Source organism: Cyprinodon variegatus, unplaced genomic scaffold (genome assembly GCF_000732505.1).
Source record: "Cyprinodon variegatus isolate N-32 unplaced genomic scaffold, C_variegatus-1.0 Scaffold399, whole genome shotgun sequence".
NCBI lineage: Eukaryota > Metazoa > Chordata > Actinopteri > Cyprinodontiformes > Cyprinodontidae > Cyprinodon > Cyprinodon variegatus.
The window spans coordinates 428,066-442,315 of NW_015150852.1; the positions used below are offsets into that span (position 1 = coordinate 428,066).

At 34.3% G+C, this 14,250-nt stretch overlaps 2 protein-coding genes across 2 annotated transcripts in view; both read right to left on the bottom strand.

The window, feature by feature from the left end:
• LOC107092904 (SUZ domain-containing protein 1-like) overlaps positions 1 to 6,149 on the bottom strand; it is a 9,095-nt gene extending 2,946 nt beyond the window's left edge. Inside the window, exons 1-4 of the mRNA XM_015387611.1 lie at positions 6,014 to 6,149; positions 3,497 to 3,664; positions 2,394 to 2,445; positions 731 to 997 (exon numbers count right to left, since the gene is read on the bottom strand). Coding sequence (XP_015243097.1) covers positions 731 to 997; positions 2,394 to 2,440 — 314 coding nt within the window. The 5' untranslated portion in view covers positions 2,441 to 2,445; positions 3,497 to 3,664; positions 6,014 to 6,149. The remainder of the gene's footprint in view (positions 1 to 730; positions 998 to 2,393; positions 2,446 to 3,496; positions 3,665 to 6,013) is intronic.
• Positions 6,150 to 9,670: 3,521 nt separating this feature from the next.
• Positions 9,671 to 14,046, bottom strand: smim1 (small integral membrane protein 1 (Vel blood group)). The gene is made up of 3 exons (XM_015387600.1): positions 13,964 to 14,046; positions 13,586 to 13,742; positions 9,671 to 9,975 (listed from the first exon to the last, which is right to left on the bottom strand). Exons 2-3 carry the CDS (start codon positions 13,678 to 13,680, stop codon positions 9,846 to 9,848), a joined length of 225 nt encoding a protein of 74 aa, XP_015243086.1. The 5' UTR covers positions 13,681 to 13,742; positions 13,964 to 14,046; the 3' UTR covers positions 9,671 to 9,845.
• Positions 14,047 to 14,250: the final 204 nt, after the last annotated feature.

Genomic DNA, 14,250 nt, shown 5'->3' on the forward strand with positions numbered 1-14,250 from the left:
ATATATATATATATATATATATATATATATATATATATATATATATATATATATATGGTGTTTGTGAATTTTTAGGGACCTTTTGCATTAATATGCACCATGGGATGCAGTGATACAAGTGTTTCAATCATCAGGCAGTTTCATATAAAACACCACCACCAAACTTGTAAATGACTTATCCTGAAATGGTTAATCATCTGAAAATCCTCTGCCTTCCACTAGAGGGCGCACACACACACACACACACGCTGGCTGTACACAAACATAATGCCTCTAACGAAACCAAAACTAAAGAAAATAAATCTATAAACCTGCAGGATGATTATATATGATTATACTTCTTTAACTTCTTTTTTAACTTTCTTTCTACTAATGAATGGTTTGATATTAATGCACTCTATGTTTTGCATTCTAGGTTTTATAATCAGTGCAAATGATTGAAGATTATTAACAGTAAAAGCTGTGTCAATGCTGGAGGAATGAAATGTGAGGTTTGTAACTAAATATCGCAGGAAGTTTTTCTGAAAATTGCTGGTAAAATAAAAAATCATCATGAGAGTTTAAGAAATATCCATCTGCCCTGGATGCAGCACAAAAAAGCTTTTCGGTGCTCTGAAGTAGGGGGTCTTCAATTCCAGGAACTCCTGGAGTTCAGGTGATCTGCACCTTCTAGATGTGCCTCTGTTTCCACCAGACAAAAATCTAAAGCCTCAGTGTTTGTCATTGTTACCTGTCAGTGTTGGGCTTTTCCTGAGGAGTCTCCTCTGGGCAGGCGCTACCCAGAATTCGTTTCCTGGCCTCTGCGTACTCTGCTTCCCGCTGGGCCAGGGACTTGACTTGAGGAGTAGGCCTGTTTGGATTCATGGAGGAGGCCAATGACCCGTTACTTGCTGGTCGCTTCAAGATTCGGATCTGAGGCGAGGGTGCTGTTGGTAAAGAGTTGTCCTGAATCACCATGGTTGTCTTTAATGGAGATCTGGAAGAATTAGTAGAATCCCTGAAGAAAGAAAAAGGAAATGCCCAAATTAAGATCATTTTAGCTCCAAAGCAATACCCATATTTGACTTAATTACTTATTAGCCTCCTGTGACATGTAAAGCCAGTTTTTGTAAGAGTGAAAACGACCAAGATCCAATTAAGACATTGATCACCTTTATAATGTTTCAGAGCAAATTTATTTTTAAACAGTTGTTTTGCTCCAGATGAGTAGATGACAAAAACAGATATGATTAAAACCCCCTTTTTCCAAACATTAAGTAGACAATTAGGCCATAATCAAAAGGAACCTTGTCTGAGTTTTAAATATTCCAACACCTGCAATGTTTCTGTCTTCAAACTGGTCTAGATTTCACACGTATCAGGGTTTATACAGGAATGAGGAACTCTAATTTAATGCTTTTTAATGCTCTTAGAAATGATTGTGATGCCAATAAAAAGAACACATGACTCTCATTATATATATATATATATATATATATATATATATATATATATATATATATATATATATATATATCACAGCATCCAGGTCCCAAATTCCTCGTTTTCCAGCCTCTGCTGTTGAAATTTGCCCCTTTCCCATTCTCTAGCTTTTTTCCGCCTTGAGCTTCTTTTCGGAACATACGGCTTTACGATCAACCGGAAGCACTTTTGCGCAAACACGCAGAACCAATTATATCTGATTAAACTGTTCTTATAAATGTATTTGTTTTTTAAAATAAAGCGTTTTAAATACCATGATAATTAACATTTAACGAATTTTAATGCCAATTAAGGCCTTAATTTAAAAAATAATAATGATTTTTAATGACCAGGGAAAGCCTGAATATAGAGGGTATTTGTTCCACTATTATTAATAGCAAAGAGCATATTTTGTAAATGGAAATTGGGAAAACAAAACAAAAACAAACAAAAAAATACAACAACACACGTTTTGTAATCAGAAACCTGGAAAAAATACCTCTTTAAAATGGAAATGAAAATATTTATATTTTCTTTTTCATTTAATAACATTTTTAAAAGAATGCGATTTCTAAAACTCAATCTGAAAATAATACATTTGAAGAAAAATCTAATTTGAAAATATTAAATCAAAAATATATCCCTTTTTTGAAAAAGATAACATGACAAAACATTTTGAAAAAGTTAAACAGCAAAGCTACTCTTTTTCAGTTTTTCAAAGTTTAATTTCAAAGTGAATATTTTTCAAATTCCCATTTACAAAACGGATTCTTTGCACAAACAATGAAACAGAATTCACATCATAAACATAATGCTAAAAAATGACACTTTAATCTGTATAAACGCTCAACTGTTGTTCAGGTAGATATATATGGATAAACCAACACAACTGCCTCTTTTAGGCCATTAACTTCAGCACCAAATGTTCTTACTTTTCTCTCGGGCTGATCCGAAGCTTCTCTTCTAACCGTTTTTCCATTTCCTGAGGGGAAAGTAGGACAAACAGGGATTCATGTGAATAAACATTGATTTTTGACATGATTTGAGAAAGGAAAAACTGAAGAGGGCATTAAGCTGTGGAGTGGATTGAAAGCAAGATTCTGTTACAAGCTATTTATACACAAAGGGACAGCTGCCAAGTCATAAACTCTGTTCAGTAAGCTAACAAAGTGCTGCTAAAAGTTTAATTTAATTAAATAATAAATAAGGTAGAAAAAAAGAATTAATGTTGGGCAATTACACATGTGCAAAATGAATACAAACACAGTATGAAAGACATTTGACATTATAACCTTTATTAATTAACGGAGTGGAAACTCTTTGAGCAAACAGCATTTGCTGTAGCAGTGTTCACAAATAATCACTTCGGATTTGGTGACACACACCAAAAAAGCTAAATGTATAACATTAATCTGGCTTTTCTTAAATCATTTAAACAGTGAACCTAGAACCAAATATAGTTTTTAAAAGGTTATTTATTTATTTACTTTTACCAAACTGCTGGCAGAGACAAAACTACACTTTTATTAAAGATGTTAAAACTAGAGTTAAACTAACACACCAGCTGCTAATATTAGCGTTTTTCCCATGAAAATTCATTAGTGTACTCAGCAGCCCATGCATGACCCACCCAGAAAAAGAACATTCTCCACTATACCTTTAAGGGTTCTTTTTATTTATTTATTAAAGTTTTTGTTTGAGTTGATAATTGTGTAACATGTGTTGTTGTGTCATTTGTATCAAATAAATGGAGAAAAATCAGCCCAAAACATTTGCAGTAAATACCAGGATTTTAGGCTAATCAGTTTTTTTTTTATCCTTTGTGGTTTGATCTTTAGTTCAGACTTAAAAGAAAATTAATTTATGTATTGTATGCATGTGCAAATATATTGTATAATATTAACATGTCATTTATATTTAGCACCAAAGAATTTGTGTATAGAGGTTATTATTTCGGTCACTCTTTGTTGGACAAAATAAAATGACTGATTGAATAAACCCACAAATCTTTTTAACAAATAAAACCATAGTTACCTTTTTTTTTTTGCTTGTTTTTCTTCTTTAAAGTTTTTTTTATAGCAGCCACCCTTCCCTAAGGACCATTTTGATTAACCTTTGGCAAACAGTAAATGGCTCCGATGATGGGCCAGGGAACATCATTCAGGTCTGGAGTCGTCGGTTTTGGTTGGATGTTGTCCTATTTCTAAAAGACAAAGGAATGAATTTTTCTGTTTAAACATAAATGTAACTGATTGATGTTTCAGTTCACAAAGTCATTAGTTCTGCAAAAAAAACATAAAAAAGGTTTTCTGAAAATGAGCACTTATCCACAATAGCTATCAAATTAAGAATGACAAAAAAAAAAAAAAAACAATCTGCAAGTCTGAGGAGTATGTGCCTTTAAGAAAATCCTTCTCTGCTGGAGCGAAATACTAAATTAAAAGCTGTTGTTTAAGGAATACAGTAAAATCCTGCTCTAATGCTCAGATCTCTATTGAAAAGAGATTTTAGTCTTAACTTGTGATAATATTGAACATCACATTGTTTTCCTGCTTTGAGCCTAAATCCACAGCCCCTGCTTGGTTTTGAAAAACATTTCTGCCAACATATTTTTCCAGTAACATGATTATCAATCATTCAAACAAGCATCACCAAACCAATAATTGAAATAGAGCATAAACAGCCATCGCTTGCAGAATATATTTAACCAACATGGTGTCAGTGCAGTTTTTTTCTGAGAAGGTGGACTCTATTTAGAAAAATGTATATGATTACCTTACAGATAACCTTACTGACAAAGCTCATACATTGTAAACCCATTTAGTTATGGGAATAAGGTTAGCAGCAGTTGCTTAATATATTTCTGAAGATGGAAAAACATTTAATAAAAAGAAAAAACATTTTAAGTGATTTAGTCAAATTCTTAATAGTCAACATTTTTTTAACAAGATAAAATTTGTGCAAATTCTAGCGATTATCAAATGTTTAAAAACTACTATCTTTTCCGTTTCAAAGTTAATTCAATGTAAATTTAATCAGCCCAATAAACCTGCTTTTAAAATTTTTAAGAGTTAAACCATTAATCATCATGACTTTTAAATGTGTCATCATTGTTTTAAATGTGTTGTAAAATGGTTTATTCTTTGATGGTTCAACTCTTTTATAACCATTGTTTACCAGTTTAATCTCATCATGTTAGGCCTTTATAGGGCAAATTAACATTTTTGATCTTTTTCCTTCCAAACGGAGTCCCCCACTGTCCCTCGGTGAGATCTAGAAGCACAAGATCTATATCCACCCATTCAGCAAAGATGCTGCTTCATGGCTGCACATCTTATTTTGGCATTTGACCAATTAAATGAGCCCTTCAATGACATACTACCTACTGTAAATTAAGTGAAGAAACTAAGGTAAAAAGCAAATTGAAAAGTCAAAAAGTAATGTTAAAAAGTTAATAAGGCTAGTTAACAATTATATTTAGGTTTATAAACTAAAAAATGTAAGTGCCAGTGTCAGCATTAATGCCTCTAAGGTTATGTTGTACCAAAGAAATGTGTTTCTTTCACTCTCAATAGAGTTTTTCATGAATTTCTTATAAAAGCACTTATTTTTATTAATATATTTGGGCAAGATGGCATATCTTGTTATTAGATTGACATTATTTTTTGCCATTAATATATCCATATGTTTTTAATTGTTCCAAAAGGTAATAATGTCTTGATTCCAATAACAGTATTGGGATGAAATTTTGATTTTCAAAGTATTTCACTGAGTTCCCTGTAAAGGGTTAAAGGTAGTGGTTGCAATCATTTTTTTTTATACTTTGACACAGAGCGAATAAAGTTATGCAGTAAAAAAAGGTGAAGGAGCAGTTTGGTAACGCTGGGAGCTTCTAGTCTGGGCTCAAGTTGACAACATGGCCAGGGAGATTGCTCAACACCCTTTCCATGTCCAAATTCTACCTTTTAATTTCGCCAACTCCATAAAACATTAACGAATAGTTTTGTGGAAACTTTTACTGATCTGAAGACACTTTATAACTAAATTAGAAAACAAAAAAAGAAAACTTTTATTCTTGAAAGATCAAAAGTACTCGTTTATTGCCGTCTGAAGTCTAAATAAAGTTATTAAATCACAGATAAACATGTTTACTTGTAGAGAATACATGAGGTGTTAAAATGTAGATTTCAACTTGGCTCCAGCCAATATACGTTACGTTAGTTAGCATTAGCCTTAGCATTCGCTCTATGCGATAGCTGCTCGGTCACAATTAAAACTTTAATCTTCCCAATTTTAAACACAGAGCTAAACACGTTAGCGCGGTGAATATTATGAAGTCTAATATAGAGCTAACCAAGTTAGAGGCGATTCTTCCTCGACTAGCTAAGTTTCTTTGAGCTAGCATTAGCTGTAGCCACATTGTTGGCCCGTGGGAGCCGCTGACACGGAGTAGAGCTCCGACTACTTCTACGAGGAAGTCCGTCCGAAGTACGGAGCTCCTAAAAGCATAGCGGTCTGTAACCGAAGGCACGCCGTGGTTTGGATTATTTACCCTACAATGGGCAGCTTCCTCCCAACTTTCGTGGACCTCCTCATCCATGTTTCATTTTTGCTCAAACACGCTGTGGAGTTGGCTGAGCGGGGCTCCTCTACCGCCTCCTCCTCCTCCTCAGTTCTGGGAGTCCGACGTCTGAGAAATGTGACGTCACCATGGCGGATTTCCCCACAGATCTGTGAAATGAGAGGAGCTGGGGTTCCCTTCACTAACGTCAAAAACATGATAAACATCACTAATTGGCCTTAAATATGTAATCCTGACGCGATTCTGTCATGTTTTATCACACATAAGTCAAATACAACCTCACTATTCACTAATTTTCTAAATTCAATGCCTAGACCTTGTAAATATATGTGTATATTTGCTAATTAATTTACCTATATGTCTGGTATAAAAAATTATCATTAAAACAAACGCTCCCTAAAGTTAGAGTTCAAAGATGGAATGATTAAGATTTTTATCATCAACCCCAACCTCAAAATAGAATATGGCTGCCAATATGGGCATCTTTGTTGTTGTTGTTGTTGTTTTGTTGTTGTTGTTGTTTTTGCCTGCATAAACTTATACTAAACTAAATGTTTTCATCTGAAATTATTAAAACCCTAAATTTATCAACATAGTTTAATATGGGAGGAAAAAAAATCCTATGTATGGCTGCAGTTAGGAGTATGGTCAGTAGGGGCGCTAGGTTGCAGCTGGTGGTTTATTGTCACTCTGGGTGACAGTGGAGGGAAATAACAGTTATTCAGCTGCCATTTGTACGGAAGAGGATTAGGGCCACTGAAAAAAAAAAGTTAACTGATTTTTAAATGTTATTTCAGTTTAATATGAGAAAAAAAGTCCGAATTCTGACTTTAATCTCAGAATTCGGACTTTTTTCCCATATAAAACTGAAATAGAATGTAAAAGTCAGTTAACTTTTTTTTTCTCAGTGGCCCTAATCCTCTTCCGTACATTCGGACTGAAACATGTCACAAAAACAATCATATGTGTTTGCTGGAATTTTTTATTTTTATTTTTTTCTCTAATGGATAAAGATGTCGCAGAATTTCAATTTACTGTTGATTTAGGAAACACGGTCAAGTTTTGGTTTGATAAAAAGGGACATTTTCCATCATCAGCAGCAAGTCATCCTACTACCCCAGTCAAACTCCTGTATCTATCGCATTTTAAGACAGGTGCGCAATAAATCTTAAAACCAATTGCAAACTAAGATTAGATTATCACATTTTGACTTACTATGGTAGTGTATAAATTTATCAGGGGTGCAACTATATGTAGACTCAAAACTTCTGTGAAAACCTGGAACTATATTCCCTGTGTGTGGTGAGTCTAAAGCAAAATGTATCTTTTTTTTTTATGAATCACTAGATAAAAAAATGGTTTCTATGATGTTTCCATTTATCGAGATTCATCCATGCTGAAAACTGATACATAAAACAAAATGTTTGTAAAAACGTTATAAATTGCAAAACACCTGAGATTGAAGAATATAATGATAATAATTATAATAATTATAATTTAATAATATGATAATAGTAGTATAACAATAATAATATCATAATATTGTTATATAATATTATTATGTTACCATTTACCGGGGTTTTGGTTGCAAAGGCTCTGGTGTTGTTCCGATTTCTGCCACCAGATGGTAGTAGTGACGCATAAGGAAGCGTTTTAGTCTTGCGCAGAAGCAATAGCAGAGAGCTGCAGCTGAAGAAGCACAATAATGTGTAACATGCAGCTGAATTTTGAACCTGCTGAAGATGTCAAAGAAAATATTAGTGAATCCCACAATAGAGTGAGCTGTAGTAGGCCAGTCTAGAAGTACTAAAAATACTAAAGGCACAAATAACTCTGTCAAGGACATTATATGATGAAAATGATGTGATGTTTTTCTCTATGTGATGCATGTTGTCACATTGCCGGATCCCCACTCTAATTTCTGTTTTTCAAATCCTTTATTTTTAATGCATAATGCAAAAAGCATCAAATTCTATGATTTCTGCTTTTATGTTTGTTTTTGCCGGAGGGAGGCGGATGTATTTTAAAAATACGGATGGACTTTAGGCAGATTGGGAGGTTTCATCACATGAAGGAGTGGCTACACTCTGGCCTCGAAACACCTTATCAGAGGTGTTAAGTGACTAAGTATAAATACTTTGTAACAATAAGAAGCTTTCATTTATAGTATTTATTTTTCTGAGGACTTTTTACTTTTCTTCCCTCCATTTGAACACAGACATATTTCCTTTCTACTCCTTACTTTATCAAAACCTACTGGTCATTTTTATAAATACAGATAACGGCATGAAATCAGAAAGAGAATCTGTCCAGTTGGAGCAAGGTTACTTTATAGAAAAACTCTGATATTTATATTTACCGGTACATGTTATTATGTGATCAATTTGTAGGATTCTTCATAAAAATGAAGAACATTATGGGTAATAGTGAGCATCCTCTTCATCAGTCAGTTAAACAACAACAGTGTCTTCAATCAAAGGCAAAGAAGACAGACTGCAGGAGTTTGCCCTGCAATAGGAGGGTTGTCAGTTCGAACCTTGGCTTTTAGTGTCGCTGTGTCCTTGGGCAAGACACTTCACCTGCATTGCCTACTGATGGTGATCAGGGGGCCCGGTGGTGCCAGTGTAAAGCAGCCTTGCTTCTTTCAGTGAGCCCCAGGGCGGCTGTGCCTACAATGTAGCTTGCCATCATCAGTGTGTGAGTGTGTGCGTGAATGACTAAATGTAAGGTGCTTTGGTCGCGTCTCCTGTCTTTAAAAAGCACTATGTTAGTACAGGCCATTTACCATCAACATCTACAACTGGTTCGGAAAAAAAAATAGTTGCTACAACATTTAATTCCCCCTGGGATCTATACAGTATCTTTGCTTAAATGGAATAGAAAAGAGGGAAGTTAAATTGTCTGTGCATAATGCTGATTTTATATGTATGGAGTTCTTAACAGTTGTTTTGTATCATTTTAGGCAAAAATACAATACAATATAGATCCTATACTTTTAAAATTTTACGTTGGGTTTAATCTGTACTTGTCCTTGTACTTTTACCAGTCTTTTCTTAGATAGACATATGTGCTTTTACTTGAGGAAAGAAGATAAATAATTTTGACACTTCACAAAATCTGGCTATGTTTACATATAAACTAAACCTACGGGGATAGTTTTTGTAACACAAAAAGAAATGAGTGTTATACGTTTGAATATAGATCTAATTAAATAAAGATACAACCCCTGTTTCTTGTTTTATTGGTCTAAGTAAACTGTAGTTTAAAGATCAACATTTAAATGTTCAATGTTTTTACATCTGCATCATTAAGTTCCTATGATAAAATCCCTGGGATTAGGGTCCACATAGCTGTGAAATATTTTATTATCTAACTTTACGAAGAAGGTGAATATTGGGATTTTTTTTTTGCTGGTCTCAGACATTGGGAATAACTTTTTTTCTTTTTTTTTGTTTATTGGATTTAATAACCAGGACACAATCACATAATGTTGGTCCAATGTTCTCATTTATTCTGTCACCAAACTCAATACATACAAATTTTATTCTGAAATAGTTTCCATTCGAGTTTGAACTGAAGTTTGATGCAAATAAAGCATCAGAATGCATCCAAGAAATAAAACGCCTTCTGTAATTTCCTTCCTTTATTTCCCATTTTCTTGACAATCTCTTTGATTTCATAACTGAAGTCAGGTGATAAAATTCTCTTCATTTTGTAATCTGCATACAGTCATCAATACAACACAATCATTCAAAGTACAATTTCACAAAATTTCCAGAAACCCTCTCTTCTGACAGAGCCTTTACATCGGACACCGATGGACGTAGTAACCTGTCACGTAACCTATTATGTAAATAACCACCATTGCAGCCAAGGCTCCTGCTGACTTCATTATGATCCCAGTGCTCCCAGTGCAAACTCTGTTGTAGATCCTGTAAATTAGATCAACCATAAAGTTAATACATCTTTTCATTACAAAATTTTTTTTATCTTTAAATATTGCTGAGTTCTTTCAAAGAAGCCAAATCTGGTTATGTGATCCAACAAAACTTTTTTGGCTTTTTTGGCTTAGATTCAACTTTCTTTTTCTCTACTACTACTAGAGATTAACCAGTGCAGGATTTTTATGCCTGATGCCGATACCAGTTATTACCAAAACAAACCCCTTTTGTTCTGATCTGATGCCCTGATTTTGTGGACCAATACTTTAGGCCAATTTTCCTTTTTATTCCTCCATTTACATGATAAAAGTGGTAAATTGATAAGAAATGTTGCACAAGTAATAATTTAAAAGAAAGAAAGATGCATCAACAAAATTGAAAAAAATACATTAACGATGGATAGCAGATGGAGAAAGCAGCAATGCGTGCTCTGCATGTGATCTCAAGGCATACTGAATGAATAAATAAAGCAGCGAAGCATGATTGGTTGCTAAAAGCAGCGCTATAGGTAACCGCCTGGGATCTGGGCAGCCAGGTAACCAGTGGGAAACTGGCAAGCCATAAGAATGCGCTGTTCTGGTTGTACTGAAACTGAAATTTCGATTGCAATGTAAATTGTAGTTGACAATAAAGAAGTTTGATTGATATGATTGGCTGAACGATACATTGATCTATCTATAAAACTCTATATTGGAATTAATGTTTTTTTTTTTTTAGGTTGGGGGCTTCAACTTCTGATTAATTGGCTAATTGATTCATCTCTCAAATGTTTCTCGATAATCCGTTCATATTTGGATTCCAAAAGCATCTTGAAGAAGATTTTATACAGAATGTAAATCAGGTGAAGCTATCTTGGATAGAAGGAACCAAAAAAGGACCAAAATCCAAATTGTTATAATTTTGGTATAATCACTGCTCAGAGTAGGGTGTTCTTTCAGCTAATGGAATATGTTTGAGTCTTTATACTCCAGTTAAACATTATTTGATTTCTAAATTAGTTGACCACTATTTCATTAATCAATTCATTGTCATTAATCAATATCAGCACATTAGCTGCATGAGGATGAAAATCCAGGAAAGACTTCACCTGCCTGCTCTTCTGTCTGGCTTGGCTTTAGCGATTCCTGGATTATTTAACCATTATTCAACCATTTGCCTCCTTATTATAAGGCCAGTTTGTCATGTTTTGTCTGATAATTCCCAGAGGAATAGTTGTCTCTCTCCCTCTTTGTGATAAACATGAAGGGACCACAGTTAACAGCTCACTTTAAATTCAGTTCTTAGGCAGTTTGATACAGGAGCCAGTCCCATCAACAGAGTATGACTGTTAGGAAACACAGAGTCAGATCTTTACTGTTTCTGCTTAATTGTTAAAGATTATGATGGACAAAAATAAGTAGATTTGCCACAAAAAAACCCTGTTTTATTACTAAATGACTGCACGTCATAATTATTAAGCAGCCAAATAACCAACCATACGTAAAATACTCTACACCCTTCACATCTGTCCAACAAAACATCTTGATGGTCCCCAAGAAGGTGTGCTGTTACCTCCAGATCAGAAGTAACACCAGAAAAAGGAGAATTATACTGACATGTACTGTGCTGGGAGAGGTCTGGTCAATGGATGCTTTAGGAACTGGACCTCTTGGACTTAGTGGAACAATTCATTTGACTTACTGCTAGGAAATCCATCAATCTATCCATTTAAAATAATGACAGCCCTATCCAGCTCTGTCTGGGGGCTTCCTCGTGCCAGACTGAATAATAGTCCCTCCAGGGATTTCTGGTGGAAGACCACTGCTCCACCCTGCTATTACCTAAAAACCATAAAACTAGATGCTCCTCCACTTGGGTTAAAGACTGACCATTTCCCCAGAGGCAGATTAGCATTACAAGAAAATCCAAAGTGTCCATCCGCCGCTTTGCTTAAAGCACTCTCAAGGGGCTGGATTAAATAGTTCTGTATGGAAGGATAGGTCCACAGTCCTTCACCATGATGTAAGGAGGTAAAAGGTTTATTATATGTTATCACAACTATTCTATGGCAGCTGTTTACATCTAGATCTGCACAATCAATCAATTGGGTCAGAGGGCAGTTATATCTCCTTGCAAGGCCAGGGCTGTTTAATTTTCCCCCCATAATATATAACCAGTTTAAAACTGTTTATTTTTTAGTTTGCTTTCACACAGATTGTTTTACCCATGTCTTAAAAGGTGTGTGTGACTTCAAACATTTAATTGAGACAAAAAAAGAGTGAAAAATATTTTCTATAGTTTGTTGGTAGAAAACAGCTGACAGCAAATAGGTATCACCTTGTCACTGCTTTTCATCTCTATCTATATGAATAATATGAATATGAATAAATTTATATATTTTATAATCGATAATAAATCCAGACCAAAATAATAAGGACAAATACTAACATCAGTGGAAATAGGAAAGTCAACCAATCAATAGATTAGAATGTTATTACTTATTAGGGATATATTTTAAATTGGCAGTCATTAATGTCATATGATTCAATTTAAATTCATTTGGAAAAAATTGAATATATGTTTGTACGTACTTGTGCTTTGGCAATTTGTTTAAAACAGTCATTACAATAAAGCTTATTTGATTTAACTTGACTAAGGTCCAGAATTATCACTTCAGGGTTTTTTAATACAGTGTTTATATGAAAATGTAGCTTAACGTTATCATAAAGAGAGCATACAGAGAAAACAACATAGAATGTGCTCTGACAGAGAGTTGTCAAAAACACTGTTTTGTAGAAAGATATGAGATTCAACACACCTAGACAACTGATGTGGCAAATGATTTTATCTTTGAGCAGTTTGTCTTAAAAGTTGGTATTAACATCTATGGAGTCTGATTATCTAAATAAGAATCACAGGAGATACGGAGAATGTCTTAAAACATCAAATGAGGTCACAAAGACATTTAAAATTTGTATGAAGATTGGTTAAGAAAGAGAAAGAAGACAATCCTAATCAGTGAGTTTGAAGTCTTTCCCCCCAGATGAGCAAAGGTGAAAAATATTTATTCACGTTTTTAGGTATTTATTTTAACACTGCTGAATAAGCAAATAAATGTTCCAGGAAAGCTGATGGTTATTCAAACAGTAAATGATCAACTAATTCATGATGTATTTCTCAGGTCCTTAGGACATAGCTAGATTTTTTTCTTCCTCTTGAGTTAATAAGTTTCAGATAAACAAATGGAAATTGTTTTTTGTTAACTCCCTTTATTTTTTCACATGGGCATGCCATAGGAAGACTGTAAGAAAATAAACAAGGAATCCCGCAAAAAAGAAAGAATAACTCTAAAAGAGCTACTAAAAGCTTTGAGAACTCTACCAGGTCATAAAATGGTCTAATTATTTACAAAAAGGTATTATTAAAAGAGACTTAAACTATTTCCTCACAGTTGTGCCTCCCAATCAAACCCAATCCTGAGATTTCATTAACTGCATACGTTTGTTTTTTTCAATCTTTTCATGCAGTCATCCAAGTTTGTTCCATAGGGAACAAAAAATTATTCCCTGCAAGTGAAGGTAATTTAGGCTTCATCTTTACATGTGGCAACACATGAACTCACCTTCTGGAGGTGCTCTGTGACGCTTCCACGTTCATGTTGATGTTAGACTCGCTCCAGCGGTCATAATGCACGCTGGATTCTGCACCGGACTCCATTGGATATGTGTGTTTTTTCTATTACTGGTTTATCTTTGTAGTTTCCGCTGTTAAATGTCAATCTAGAGACAGAAAATATATGGTATTTTACATGCAGGCAAAAGTTTAATATAGAAACAAAAATATGTAATGATCTCAAATATAGTGTGTGTGAATGTACATTTCTAATAACAGGATTTCCTTAATGACTACAGAAAATAATGTTTCTAGTTTAATTCTTGTAGGACTGATGGCAAAGAATAAATCATTCAGTTATACAATAAATAAAAAGTATCTTTCTTACCCGTGGCTGACTAGAAGCAGCTCCCAAAGTCTTTCAAATCCAGAACCTTATAAAGAAAGCAATGCTTCCGTCACAGAGTTAAGACTTTGGTCAAAGTGCACAGGTTCACTTGTAGCCATCCTGTCATAAATAGGCCGGCCTACATTATACTTTATCATACTACAGCTTCATGGTGATAAAATACAATTCTGTCCTTGCTACATTAAATTCCAGGTTTGTTCACATCCTGAGCAGATAGGAAGAAATGCAAAGCTTGACAAAAAGAAGCTGAATCTTGCACAGGATGT

Bases quoted from the DNA above. Each gene is read 5' to 3' on its own strand.
- smim1 (XM_015387600.1), bottom strand. From the start codon at position 13,680: ATGGAGTCCGGTGCAGAATCCAGCGTGCATTATGACCGCTGGAGCGAG. The intron at 9,976-13,585 runs GTGAGTTCATGT...TCTAATTTACAG, and splicing joins TCACAGAGCACCTCCAGAAG to GATCTACAACAGAGTTTGCA.